Consider the following 12,442-nt stretch of genomic DNA (forward strand, 5'->3'; position numbering starts at 1 on the left):
CAGGGGAAATTTAACGAAGGTGCACTGACAGGAAAAGTGCAGTTTTTTTTTTGTCTTGTTTCACATACGAATGTGTATGTGTGTGCATCTGTTAAATTAACATTAGGGTGGTACACCCGATAATTTACTTTAAGTATTTGATTTAGCGTGGAGGCCTAAACATACCGGCCCCCTTGCTATAAGCAACGTTTCAAGGATGGTTCAGCCACCACACCTTACATTTACATTTATTTACATTGTAAATTATGTTCTTTAACTTTGTGAATTCTGCCGCAGATTGGTCCTTGCCCGGGGATCTAGTCCGCACGTTCTCCGGTCCTCCTTGCAATCTCTAGCTACGGGGAAAAATGGAAGAAAAAGCTAATAGGAAAAAAAGGTGTGGTTGATCATTTCATTGCACTTTTATTTAAATTCGGTATGTATTCATGAATACTAAATATAAAATTTTAACTATTTTGTCACATTTGGTGAGCTCCTGATATAATCAGCCCGAACATGGAAGCTTGCGCCAGTAAACCGCCGATCGTTGTTGGCGGAGTGCCACATACCATGACCTGGGCGTATACATCAGCGCCAAGTGTTAGTCGAGTGGGGGTGGCCCGATAGAACTGTGGATCCGCCAGACGCATAAATTGAAACGGCGTCGCTATCGTTGGGTCGATGTTAGCCGCGGGGCTGAGTCGGTTGTATCGCGTAACTAGCCTGGCCTGAGTAATTACTCGTTCCGCGACCCCGTACTTTCCTCGCAGCACGAGGGAACATGTTTTCGCGCGGGCGTTGCTGACTTCGAGCTGAAGCTCCCGTGCTAGGTCCCTGTCGATGGTACTGCTGGGGGCGCAAGAGTCAATCAACGCCCGCACCAGATGAAGTCGGCCGCCTGACTCGATTCGTACAATTGCGGTTGGGGCGATGGCTACGAATGAGCGCATTATTGGTGCTGGAACCGCGATTGTTTTTAACTTGCCTGTCCGGAATCCACCCGATGGAATGCGTTGGATGGTGAGGGAGGAACGGTCGCCACGTCGGTGTCGTGCGGCCCTTATTGCTTGCCAACGCGACGAGCGAAAAGGACGAGTTTCCGCGCCATCACGCTGGCTGCAATTACGTTTGCGCCAAAATGAGCGAAAAGGACGAGTTTCCGCGTCATCTCGGTGGCCAGAATTGGTTCCGCGCCGATATGAGCGAAAAGGACTAGTTTCCGCGTCATTTCGTTGACCGCCCGTTGGCTGTGTGTGTGTGAGCACTGCTGGAATGGGACTGTCTGCTTCAAGTTCGTGCTGTAGCGGCGGTCGAATCTTGCGGGTTTTCAAGCCGCCGTCTGGTGGTGAAGGGATTATCTCTTCCCGTCTTTCCACCTCTTCTGCCTCTACCTGCTTCGCCCATGACGTCGTTTGATCGGAACCGTAGAGCGAAATCGCTCCGTCAGAGCCGTCGTCGTTATCGGGGTGATTTTCCGTCGTTTCCCTTGGATCGCCGTAGTCTTCAATATGCAGGGAGGTATGGTGCTTTTCGCCGCAGCGGTGGCATCGGTCATTGCTTCCACATATTTCGATCCGATGGAATGGCGACAAACAGTTGGGACAGTACCGATGTATCAAAATCGCCCGCAACCTTTCCTCTGCGGATTTCCCTCGGTATATGGGGCAGAGTCGTACTCCGTGGTTGTTACCGCACAACCGACAAGGAATCTTAAAATGATCGACACGTTTTTCGGTCTTAGTGCGGGTGGCCGTGAAGCGAGGCATTCTGTAAAGTTAAACCCCCTTTTTATCGCCGTATGCACAATTATGGTTCATTGTGTATTTTAAAACCTTAGCTGGGTGGCAAGTTATACATATATACATACGCATATTTAATTGCTAATGATTTACATTTCTTATTACTATTTTTATTTTACTTTATTATTATTATTTTTATTTTTTTATTTTTTGAGGACTAATTCCATGCCCTGCAGTGTATAGTGGCTGAATAATAATTCGCTTATATCGTACACTAGGTGAAAGAATGACTATAGTGTGTTTACCTTGGCCTCCCACCCGAAAGAATAAACCGTTTCATTATTTGTTCGCATGGTGCGGGACTTCGCTGAATCGGTTCAACCGCTAGTGCTTATGAATGTGCTTGGTAGTATCACAACTTAATGATTTATTTTGATATTCCTAAGTTGGAGGGCACTTCAAAATTGATTAACTCATGATTTTATTAAAAGGAAATGCATATTTAATAAGCTTTGCTTTGTCCCGAGCAAATCTAAGGAGTTCGCCGGTATCGAGTTGCGTAGTAGATTTTCAGTTTACCGATCGTAGGGGAGTCCTAATCCTGGCTGCGCTGTCAACCAAGAGCGTAAATTGAACTTACGTTCTTACATTAGAGATGTGATGAGTCAACACATATGAGTACTCATACCAACTCGGTACCGATTTTAAAGGTATCCGGGACTTTCGATATTCGGTGCCGAACATATGTAACAAAAACAATTTAGAAGCAAAGCTCATCAGTTGCGTGGGGGCGCTATCGTACAAAGTCGCATTAAAATAAGTGTATATATATATGTATATATATATATATATGTATATATATATATATGTATATATATATATATTGTACAGGATTCTTTGTGAACCCGAATCCATAGCCCTTTTAGAGAGCGAAGAAATTACATAAATTTAAAAATTAGTTTCAATACAGTTAGTTTCAATACAAAAATTAGTTTCAACAAAGTTTCAATAAAGTTATCGAGGTTTCGAAAACAACACTTCTTCTTCTTTCAATGGGGCTGAGCTCGAATTGAGGTTTTCCGAATAAAATACAACAATCATGCTTTTTATAAAATAAACTTTACTTTGCATATAGCGCGACCTTTCCGTTTTCAGTCGTGGTTGTTGAAGTGGAGGAGTCTTGATTTTTTTTTATTTTTATTTATTTATTTTTTTTTTTTTTGTGATACCCTGTGCCACACTGAGGCGGTGTTGCTTTCACATAGCGTAAAATTTACGATCATTGTTGACATTTCATTCATCGAATTGCAGCCTAAGTCAAGCATTTCCTGAATGACACGAGACGGTAAGTAGTGTATTTTTGTCAACAATATTTTAATTGAATATTTTTCACCTTCTGCTTTCAGCTTCCGTTAGAAATATGTCACGGATACCATTCACGCAATTAAGCACCCCATCCTTGCACGTCAAAACCCAGTGGACCTGAAGGATGGATGGGGAATTCGTCGCATCGCGGAAGAATCGGCCGGACCGTATTCTCTACCTTCCACCGACGAGAGCCCCTCGGAAAATATTTCTTCACTACGCGCAATAACGCAAAAGTTTAAATTCACAAATATGCCTATTAGCACATCCAACGGCGCGACAGAATCAGAAGCGGCAGAGGTGAGAGGTGCTCCAATCCAATTGAGCTAGCTGCGACCGAAGATGTGCTGTCTTCCGTCAATTTTACTTGTTGTTAAACAAAAGGCGGTGCAGGTTTTTTTTTCGTTTGTATTGTTAGTATATGTAATCTGCAGTCTTTTTGTTTAGGTGGATCTTCGCTGAGATCGCAAATTGAAGAATTCAGAAAACGTGTCAAAACTATTCCCATCAACAGTTGGAAACTAGCTAAAATTGAAACAAACTCATCACCAAGTACAGATGAAAATTCGAATGGGGTTACTCCAAATTTGGATGCACCAAAGATGTGTCACAATCGTATTGCTTCCTACCGACATTTGGACAGTACGCTTAGCAGTGAAAATAATACAATAATAGGTAGCCCCAACATCAGCCATATTGAACCCGAGTGTAGTAATGCAAATCATCAACATTGCAATAATAATAACAACAATACATTAGACTCCTTTGGTGACGAAAGCAAACAAACGTTGCAGCTGCAACAATGTCAATCTAAAAATGTAGATAAAGTATTACCTCAATATAGGAAAGTCGCTATATTTGGTGTGGGTGCAGGCAGTAGTTCGTCGTCCGCGTCTGCATCACAACCAAATGTTACAAATTCGAATTCCAACTCGCCTTCAGCAGGCAGAAGCACACGCAGTCCGTTGGCTACAGTTTCTGGCAACAACCATAATCGAACAGTAAGAAATGCTTCACAGCATGAGAGCATAGGAGGTAATGGCATCGCTACAATAAATAACTCAACAAATCCCAATCCTATATTATATGCATCCAATTACATGCCCATGCCTTCAACCAGCAAGCAGATAACTATAATCAAACAACAACAGCGACAACAGCTTCAACAGCAGCAGTTGCAGAGGCAAGTTCAAAATCTAAGCCAACATCAGCAGAAGCAAAAACCTAATGAGCAGCATCCACATATGGCTTTATATGACAATTTCTTCTTGTTTCGACAACAACAGTTGCGTGATCATGTTAACGATGGAAAGGATCATTTTAGCTCGTTGTCGGATGAGATTATTTTACAAATTTTTAAATGGCTTCCTAAAAAAAAACGTTAATACGCTGCAGCTATGTTTGTCGACGAGTCAACCAACGTCGAACGGGTTAGGGTAAGTGGCTCCATTTATTTGTTTGTTTAATGTTTATGTAGCACTGAATAGTTTGTTGAATGGAATAACTTTACCAGAACAAACTGGGTAGCTATCCTAGTAAAAATCAGAATTTAAAGTTTCTAAACTCTTCCTACGTTTGTTTATTGTAAATATTCGTAGTAATTTGCGTTTGCGTTTAGGATTTGAAAAACAAAAATGTTAATGGTAGTCTGGATAACCTGTTCTGGTAGGGACTTTCATTCTCATTTGTGTAAAGGATCTGCATAGGCACATTAGGCTGGGTCGATTATTTTTTTTTTTTTTTTTGTTGAAAATAAAGATCATGCGATTAAATTATCCCAGAAGATAAGTCAGGTAGGCCTTCTTAAGTGAAGGTATTTTCTATATACAATTTACGCGAATGCAACACACCCTCTTTTGAACCTAAAGTAAATACCTTAAAGAAACCTGATTTTTATGTTTGGAATAAACTATTGGAACTCCAATAATTTTCTTACGTTTGCTTAGTAAACTGATTGGGGCAAACTTTGGTTTTTTTTTTTTTTTATGCTTTTGTATGCAAACAAAGTTCCGATTAGTTTTCTATAAAATCATGCTGCCTTTAAGGTATTCCAAAATTCTTTCTACTACCGTCGAAACGGTTCATATGCGAAGTCTTGTGTGTAGGCGTGCCAAACACGCCTATTAAACACAGCGCAATCCTTGTACAAATCTCTTTTGAGGTTCGGCTCTACGTTTTTATGTTAGTACATATGTAAATGATCATTTATGTGCTGAAGATTACTTCACAAAATTGTCTCTTGAACGCATGCAGTCTACAGCCGGAATTCGATAATTTTGTTTGATTTCGGATACTGAAACATTTCACTTACTGATTAACTACAGTATTCAAAGAGTTTCCCAAGATCATTCAACATTAAAGCTTAAAAAATTGGTAAATGAGAAAGGATAACAGTCGGGGATTTGTTTGACTCTTGATTTCGTTATCGAATTTTGATTGTGACTTCATGTTCCAAATCTCTGCGAAGGAATCTTACGACTCCATGATATTTGTAAAACACGCATATGCGTTTCGGTTTTGCGGTATTTTGTTGGTTGATGACTTGTAAGACATGATGTTATATGTATTACATAAGTATTTATGTAGGCCAATGCAGTGTGTAGCAGACTGCATATTTTTGTTGCGGGTTTGGTAGTGGAACTGATAGGTATATGAGAAGGGGAATTCGCGATGGTTTTTACGACGACGTAGATGATGAGACAGAGTTGCTGGGTTGTTCCTCATCCTGTTCTCTATATGGCGGCAATAAGACCAGTTTTACTAATGGCCTTGTGACTTGCCCTCTTTCGGTCATGACCTCCACGACTCGTACGCGGTTATCTGAACCTGGGTGTAGGTTAACGATTCTACCTAATCTCCACTCGTTAGGTGGTAGGTTGTCCTCCTTAATAACGACGAGGTCTCCATTTTTCAAGTTGGCTTGTGGGTATTTCCACTTATTGCGCTTTTGGAGTTCCGACAGGTATTCTGTTTTCCACCTCTTGCAGAACGTATGATGTAGAGCCTTCAGTCTTTGCCAACGATTCACAATCGACGCACGGTGTTCATCAGCGTCTATTTCAGGAGGAGCGAGAAGGTGCCCGCCGACTAAGAAGTGACCTGGAGTAAGTGGCTCTAAGTTTGAGGGTTGGTTTGAAGAGGGACTGAGGGGTCGCTAGTTGAGGCATGACTCAACTCTGCATAGAAGGGTCGTAAATTCTTCGAATGTATATTTATAGTTTGAAGCGATTTTTGTGAAGTGGCATTTAAAACTTTTGACTCCCGCCTCCCACAATCCACCCATGTGGGGAGCTGCGGCGGGAATGAAATGCCATGTAAGCATTTGATGGGTGTATTTTGTTATGGTGTTATTGCGGGCTTCGGCCATAAAGGCTTTGAATTCTGATATTAGCGATCGCGAAGCTCCGACAAAGTTGGTACCGTTGTCGGAGTAAACATTTTTTGGGCACCCTCGCCTCCCCACGAATCTTGCAAATGCTGCCAAGAATGACTGTGTGCTTAAATCAGAGGTGGCTTCCAAATGGATCGCCTTGGTTGCAAAGCACACAAACAGACATACGTACCCCTTAGACACCCTGCAACCTCGTCCGTTGTAGTTCTTTATGTCGAAAGGTCCGGTGAAGTCGACACCTGTGTTAGTAAACGCGCGTGAAAATGTGGTGCGTTCTTTAGGAAGAATGCCCATAAGCTGCGTTTGCGACCGTTTTCGGTAGATCGTACAGATCTTACAGTTGTGAATTGTCGATTTGATCATATTCTGGACTCGAGGTATCCAATATTGCGTTCTAATCAAGCGCAACATAAGCTGATTCTCACCATGCAGTGATACTTTTTGAACGAACTGGACTATAAGACGACACAAGTTGCTATTATATGGAAAGATAATTGGGTGGCGCTCGTTATAAGCGAGATCTAAAGATTTTCCAAGGCGACCACCTGTCCTAATTATATTTTCCTTGTCGATGTATGGGTTCAGGGACAAGATTTCACTTTTTGGACTTATTAATTTTGCCGATTTCAGTGATGAGTACTCCTGACCATAATGCTGCTTCTGGCAGATAATTATTAAGCGTTGAGTCGTTGCTTTGATTTCATCAGCTGAAATCGAACAAGATTCCGCTTGAAATGAAGCTCTAGTGTTACGGCGAGTTCTTTGGGAGAATCTCAGTACGTATGATAGAACTCTCAAAGCTCTCGGTAGATCGGAAAATCTTTCAAGAATATCATTACTAATATCGACTGCCGTGGTCGCATGAACCTGTACCCTTTTTTGTTCTAACTGTGTCTTATAGTCCTTTTCCTGTGTGGGCCACTGTGTTCTTTCTTCTTGCAACCAAGAAGGACCCTCCCACCACAAGGAAGAGGCTACCAATTCTTGCGCAATAATACCCCTGCTAGCTAAATCTGATGGATTTGATGCTGAATCCACATGGAGCCAATTTTGGCTTCCAACTTTCTCAATGATTTTTGTTACGCGATGGGCAACAAATGTTGACCATGAGCAGGGAGGTTTTCGAATCCAGGCTAGGACAATAGTCGAATCCGTCCACAGATGTGTGGTAAACTGGCCTAAAGTGAGATTGCTAACGATCGATTCAACAAGTTCTGCAAGCAGAACAGCACCGCACAGCTCCAATCGTGGTAACGAAATAGTTTTGACCGGTGCCACTCTGGACTTAGCCAGTAGAAGATTGACAAATACCTTTTCCGCTTTTTGAACCCGAAGAAAAATAGTGGCTGCGTATGCCTTTTCTGAGGCATCGCAGAAGCCATGAAGTTCTATTTTATCTGTAGGAGAAAAGTATACCCAACGAGGAATACGAATTTTGTCGATGTGGCAGTAGCTCTCTACAAAGTTTTGCCAACGATCGGACGATGCAGTTGAGACAATTTCGTCCCAACCTGTTCCTTCCAACCAAATGTCTTGCATTATAATTTTTGCTGTAACTACAAATGGCGCGAGCCATCCTAATGGGTCAAATAATTTTGCAATAGCCGAAAGTATTGCTCTTTTTGTAAAGCGAACCTCAGTCTCCAATGGCTTGGCAGTAAAATAAAACTTATCAGAATGGGCATTCCATCTGATGCCCAACGCCTTGACGGTACTGGTGTCCTCAAAATCCAAAAAATCTTCGTTCAAAAGGTGTGATTTGGGTAATCCTTCCAGTATTTTTTCGCAGTTGGATGTCCATTTTCGTAGCGGGAATCCAGCAGATTGTAAAACCATTGATACCTCGTCTTTAGCTTTGATGGTAGATTCGATGGTATGTCCTCCTGCTAAAACATCGTCGACATACATACATTTTTTCAATATATCTGAAGCTACAGGATATAGACTCTCTACATCGTCAGCTAATTGAAGTAGGGTTCTAATTGCTAAGTAAGGTGCGCAATTAACACCGAAGGTAACCGTGTTCAGTTCATATAAATTAATTGGTTCGCTTGAGCTTTTTCGGAAAACAATACGTTGATATTTGGTTTGATCAGGGTTTAATAAAATTTGGCGATACATCTTTTCGATGTCGCTGTTAAACACATATTGAAATAGTCTCCACCGTAATATTAAAATTGTCAAGTCACTTTGCAGGACTGGACCTGGGTGGAGGATGTCGTTGAGACTGACTCCGTTTGCAGTCGGACACGATGCGTTAAAGACTACTCGCACTTTGGTGGTAGTGCTTTCCTCTTTCCTGACAGCATGATGAGGTAGGAAGTAGTTCTCACATTCGTCTCCAGGAATATGTTCAGGAATCCGAGTCATGTGGCCCAATGTCTCGTATTCAGACAAGACCCTATTGTATTCTGATTGTAAAGGTGGATCCTTTGCTAAACGCGTTTCACTTCGAAAAAATTGTGAGCAAGCGATCTTAAGTGACGGACCTAATCGTACGTTAGTTGGAAAATCCTGTTTGAACGGCAGTGACACCATATATTTGCCTGCTTTATTCCGTTTAGTAGTGCTTTTATAAAGTTCCTCGCAATAGGTTTCATCTTTGTTGTAGGTCTTATTTCTTGGGATATCTTCCAATTCCCAAAAGGACGCTAAGCGTTTGTCTAAATTTATTTCGCTAAAAAATGATACGCACTTATTCGCTGGGGTACTTGTGTCAGTTTGACCGGTGAGAATCCAGCCGAAGACGGTTTCCTGAGCAAGAAGAGTTCCCAGTACGTCTTTCCTTATACCGCCTAGCATTATTTGTGCGTAAATATCTCCACCGAGGACAAGATCAACTTGCTCACTTACATAAAATCTCTTGTCTGCTAAAACTAACTCTGGAAACGCTTGCTTAGTCCTAGCATCGATTTGGCAAGTCGGTAGATTTCCAGTTAATTGTGGTAATACTAACACGGTGGTATCTATATTGATCAGTGGGTCAATTGGTGACCGCAGTTGTATAAAACACGCCTCTTTTACTTGAGCTGAGACTGTGTTATTTATTCCAGATACTTGAGCTTGTATCCTCCTCGAGGGCAGATTAATCCTACGCTTAAGTCTTTCAGTAATGAAAGAGCACTCCGATCCGGAATCTATTAGAGCGCGGGCCGAAAAATTTGTATTATTAAAATATATATTGACTCGGGCGGTCCCTAATAGAATTCCTATGTTGGTATTAGCAAAGCAGGATTGGACATTTTGGGTTGGTCCTTTGTTTGCTTTGGAAGCATCGTGTCTTGCCTGAGCTTGAGCAGAAGTTGACGCGATGTTCTCTAACCCATCGGATACGTTTGTTTGATGCCTTTGGTTCATAGTTGCTTTTGGCTGAAATGCTTGAATGTGAAGGAGCGTGTGGTGTCTTTGGTGACAGACGCTGCAATTAAATGAGCATGTACACCTAGTCACAGTATGTCCAGAAGATAAGCAATTCAAGCAACCATGATTATTTTTAATGAAGGCGATTCTGTCTGCCGTTGTTATTTTAAGAAATTTTTGGCATTTTGACAGTTTGTGATTATTGCCTTTACAAAATTTGCACAGAATCTTGGCTACGCTTGCTTGGTAGGCCCCGTGCCTTTTCTGAGTTTCATTGTTTTTGCTATTTTGGGGCTTTGAAAATCGAGGGTGTTTTACAGCTTTAATATCTGATATTGTTTCAAGTGTTTGAAACCTATTAGAGAGGAATTTATCCATATCCTCCCACTTGGCAATTTCGGTTTTATTTTCAATTGTTTGTTCCCAAAGAGCCAACGTACTCTCTGGCAATTTCGTGGAGCAGAGATATGTAACGATGGCGTCCCAATTGGATACGTCAATTTGATGACATCGCAAAGCCGATAAACAATTATTAATATTTCGCTGTAACTTTTTTAATGAAGTACCGCACTCACTTTCTACTGCCTCTAGGTTAAAAAGAATCTTTATCTGCGAATTCACTAGAATGCGTTTATTCTCGAACCTATCACAAAGGTTTTTCCATGCAGTATTGAAGCCCTCGTTTGTAACATCACATTTGCTAACTATCTCTTTGGCCTCCCCCTGAGTTTTCTGGTTCAAATGAAACAACTTTTCTACAGGAGTGAGGCGCTTATTATTGATATAAATGGCCGTAAACATGTCACGGAATGTAGGCCACGAGAGATAATCGCCTTTGAACACATCCGTATCACACGGTGGGAGATGGATGTTGTGTTCTCTGGCCGACATATCCTCGGTATCTTTGTCACTTTTGACGAGCTTCGCATGGAGTTCTGCCATGTTCGACATGCAGCGCAGATAAGTAGAATAGGTACTTTTATACTTAGCCTTCACTGAGGCTGATTTTGCTTCTACCGCACCTGAACTCAAATACTCTTCGTACGCTATCTTTGCTTTCCTCCACATGGCTTTCAGTTCCTCTTGCTGGATGGCAAGAGTGTATTTTGTGTGCTCCGTTTCAGTCATGCTATTGTAGTCGGCCTCAAACTCAGGCACAACATCAGCTAATCGGATAAATGTTTCCATTTTTAAGATCCTAATGAAAATAAGTTACGAGAGCACTTCGAAAATTATAACTTTCCCAAAGTTTTAAGCGAATAAACCACCACAATCAAATAAGTTAACACCGCAATTTAGGTGCAATTTCGCACGGATATCAAATTATTTATTAAATATCAAGCGTAATATATGTATGTAAATATATGTATTTATGTATACTCGCGTACACTAATGAAAATCTTCTAAGATTACAGGAACTGATACTCGCCACCCAACTCTCAGCGAAATATTTGTGTATAAATGTGAAATAATTCAACTGTGCTACGCATATATTATTTTTGTTGATTAATCGTTCAAAGTGATCTTGTGGATGCAGAATTGCAGAAGTTAAAAAGTGTCCCAATGTGAAACCAAATGTGTGTAACAAGTGCAGTCACAAGTGAGGTTATGTATCCTCAACTCAGTGAATTGTTGTTAGTGCCGATGATTTGACCAATTAACAAATGCTTGCAACACGATTGTTTGAAAATATTGAAAGCAAACTCGATGTGAAAAATAATAAAATCGATGTTTTGCAAATTTGAATAAGTGAGTTTGAAAACACGAAACTAAATATAATAAGAAAAACAAAAAAACTTGTAAAAAGTGTGCTCGCTATAAATTAAGGTTACACTAACAACTGAGGTGGTGTTAAGCACAGAAAAAATCTACTCTAACCCACACTTGTGTATTGCTGCAGATATTTGTTCACAACGTTATTTACTAATTAAGTGCGAAAGAACACAAAAAGTGATATCAATGCACTGATGATTTCCACAAGATCACTGGCGATAATTTTGGATATGCGCAGGTTTTTGGTATTTTAAATATTTGCCGTATTACGTATACGAGAATGTGCAAGAAATTTGAAATGTCAACCACATACCTTTAAAACTCCTGAATGTTTTTTAATGTGGTGCTGGTGCTTAATTTGGGTGTTGTGTACTGATGTGGTACGTTCCCGACTTATTGTAACTTCACGCTGGTGTTTGTGGCAATTCTCCAGTTGATGCTGGCGGACGGTTGTATACGCAGATGTAATAATCTGGAGACCGCTAGTGACCCTTGACCGCTGGTATATTCAAAGAATGGCGCCTTTGTTTAGCTGCAGTGGACTGTATTTGCTTTGCTCTGGTTAATTATAGTTCCTGGCGAAGATGGACCATGAAAAACCCTGGCGACTTAATGGGTATAGACTCGATAAGTGCACCAGTGTTTTTTATTGGAAAGATAAGAAAACAAAAGCACCAGGTTTTAGTTTGAAATACAATTAAGTTTGACGGTTTATTTAATAGGTATATTAAAATTCAAGGGGGCTTACAATATTACCTTGATTATGAAGTGGTGTGGTGGCGGAACGTCCGTAATCGCTGGTGATTGAAATCCAATAGAAAGTTTAAAAAGTTAG

General features: G+C 40.9%; 2 protein-coding genes across 3 annotated transcripts; one reads left to right on the forward strand and one right to left on the reverse strand.

The window, feature by feature from the left end:
* Window positions 1-382: 382 nt before the first annotated feature.
* On the reverse strand, window positions 383-12,439 carry LOC118755120. Of its 2 annotated transcripts, XM_036489966.1 has the most exons (3): window positions 12,364-12,439; window positions 11,921-12,182; window positions 383-1,746 (listed from the first exon to the last, which is right to left on the reverse strand). In XM_036489966.1, exon 3 carries the CDS (start codon window positions 1,743-1,745, stop codon window positions 459-461), a length of 1,287 nt encoding a protein of 428 aa, XP_036345859.1. In that variant the 5' UTR covers window position 1,746; window positions 11,921-12,182; window positions 12,364-12,439; the 3' UTR covers window positions 383-458. The 2 variants fall into 2 exon arrangements, with proteins under 2 accessions (XP_036345859.1, XP_036345858.1); XM_036489965.1 differs by having other exon boundaries at window positions 11,921-12,430.
* On the forward strand, window positions 3,336-4,468 carry LOC118755121 (myb-like protein I). Its single transcript, XM_036489967.1, has 2 exons — window positions 3,336-3,383; window positions 3,518-4,468. Exons 1-2 carry the CDS (start codon window positions 3,336-3,338, stop codon window positions 4,466-4,468), a joined length of 999 nt encoding a protein of 332 aa, XP_036345860.1.
* Window positions 12,440-12,442: the final 3 nt, after the last annotated feature.

This window comes from Rhagoletis pomonella, unplaced genomic scaffold, assembly GCF_013731165.1.
Source record: "Rhagoletis pomonella isolate Grant_MI unplaced genomic scaffold, Rhpom_1.0 Rhpom_scaffold_05357, whole genome shotgun sequence".
Taxonomy (NCBI): Eukaryota; Metazoa; Arthropoda; class Insecta; order Diptera; family Tephritidae; genus Rhagoletis; species Rhagoletis pomonella.

Coding starts and splice junctions, on each gene's coding strand:
- LOC118755120 (XM_036489966.1), bottom strand. CDS start 1,745: ATGCCTCGCTTCACGGCCACCCGCACTAAGACCGAAAAACGTGTCGAT.
- LOC118755121 (XM_036489967.1), top strand. CDS start 3,336: ATGCCTATTAGCACATCCAACGGCGCGACAGAATCAGAAGCGGCAGAG. Junction 3,384..3,517: donor CAGAATCAGAAGCGGCAGAG/GTGAGAGGTGCT, acceptor TGTAATCTGCAG/TCTTTTTGTTTAGGTGGATC.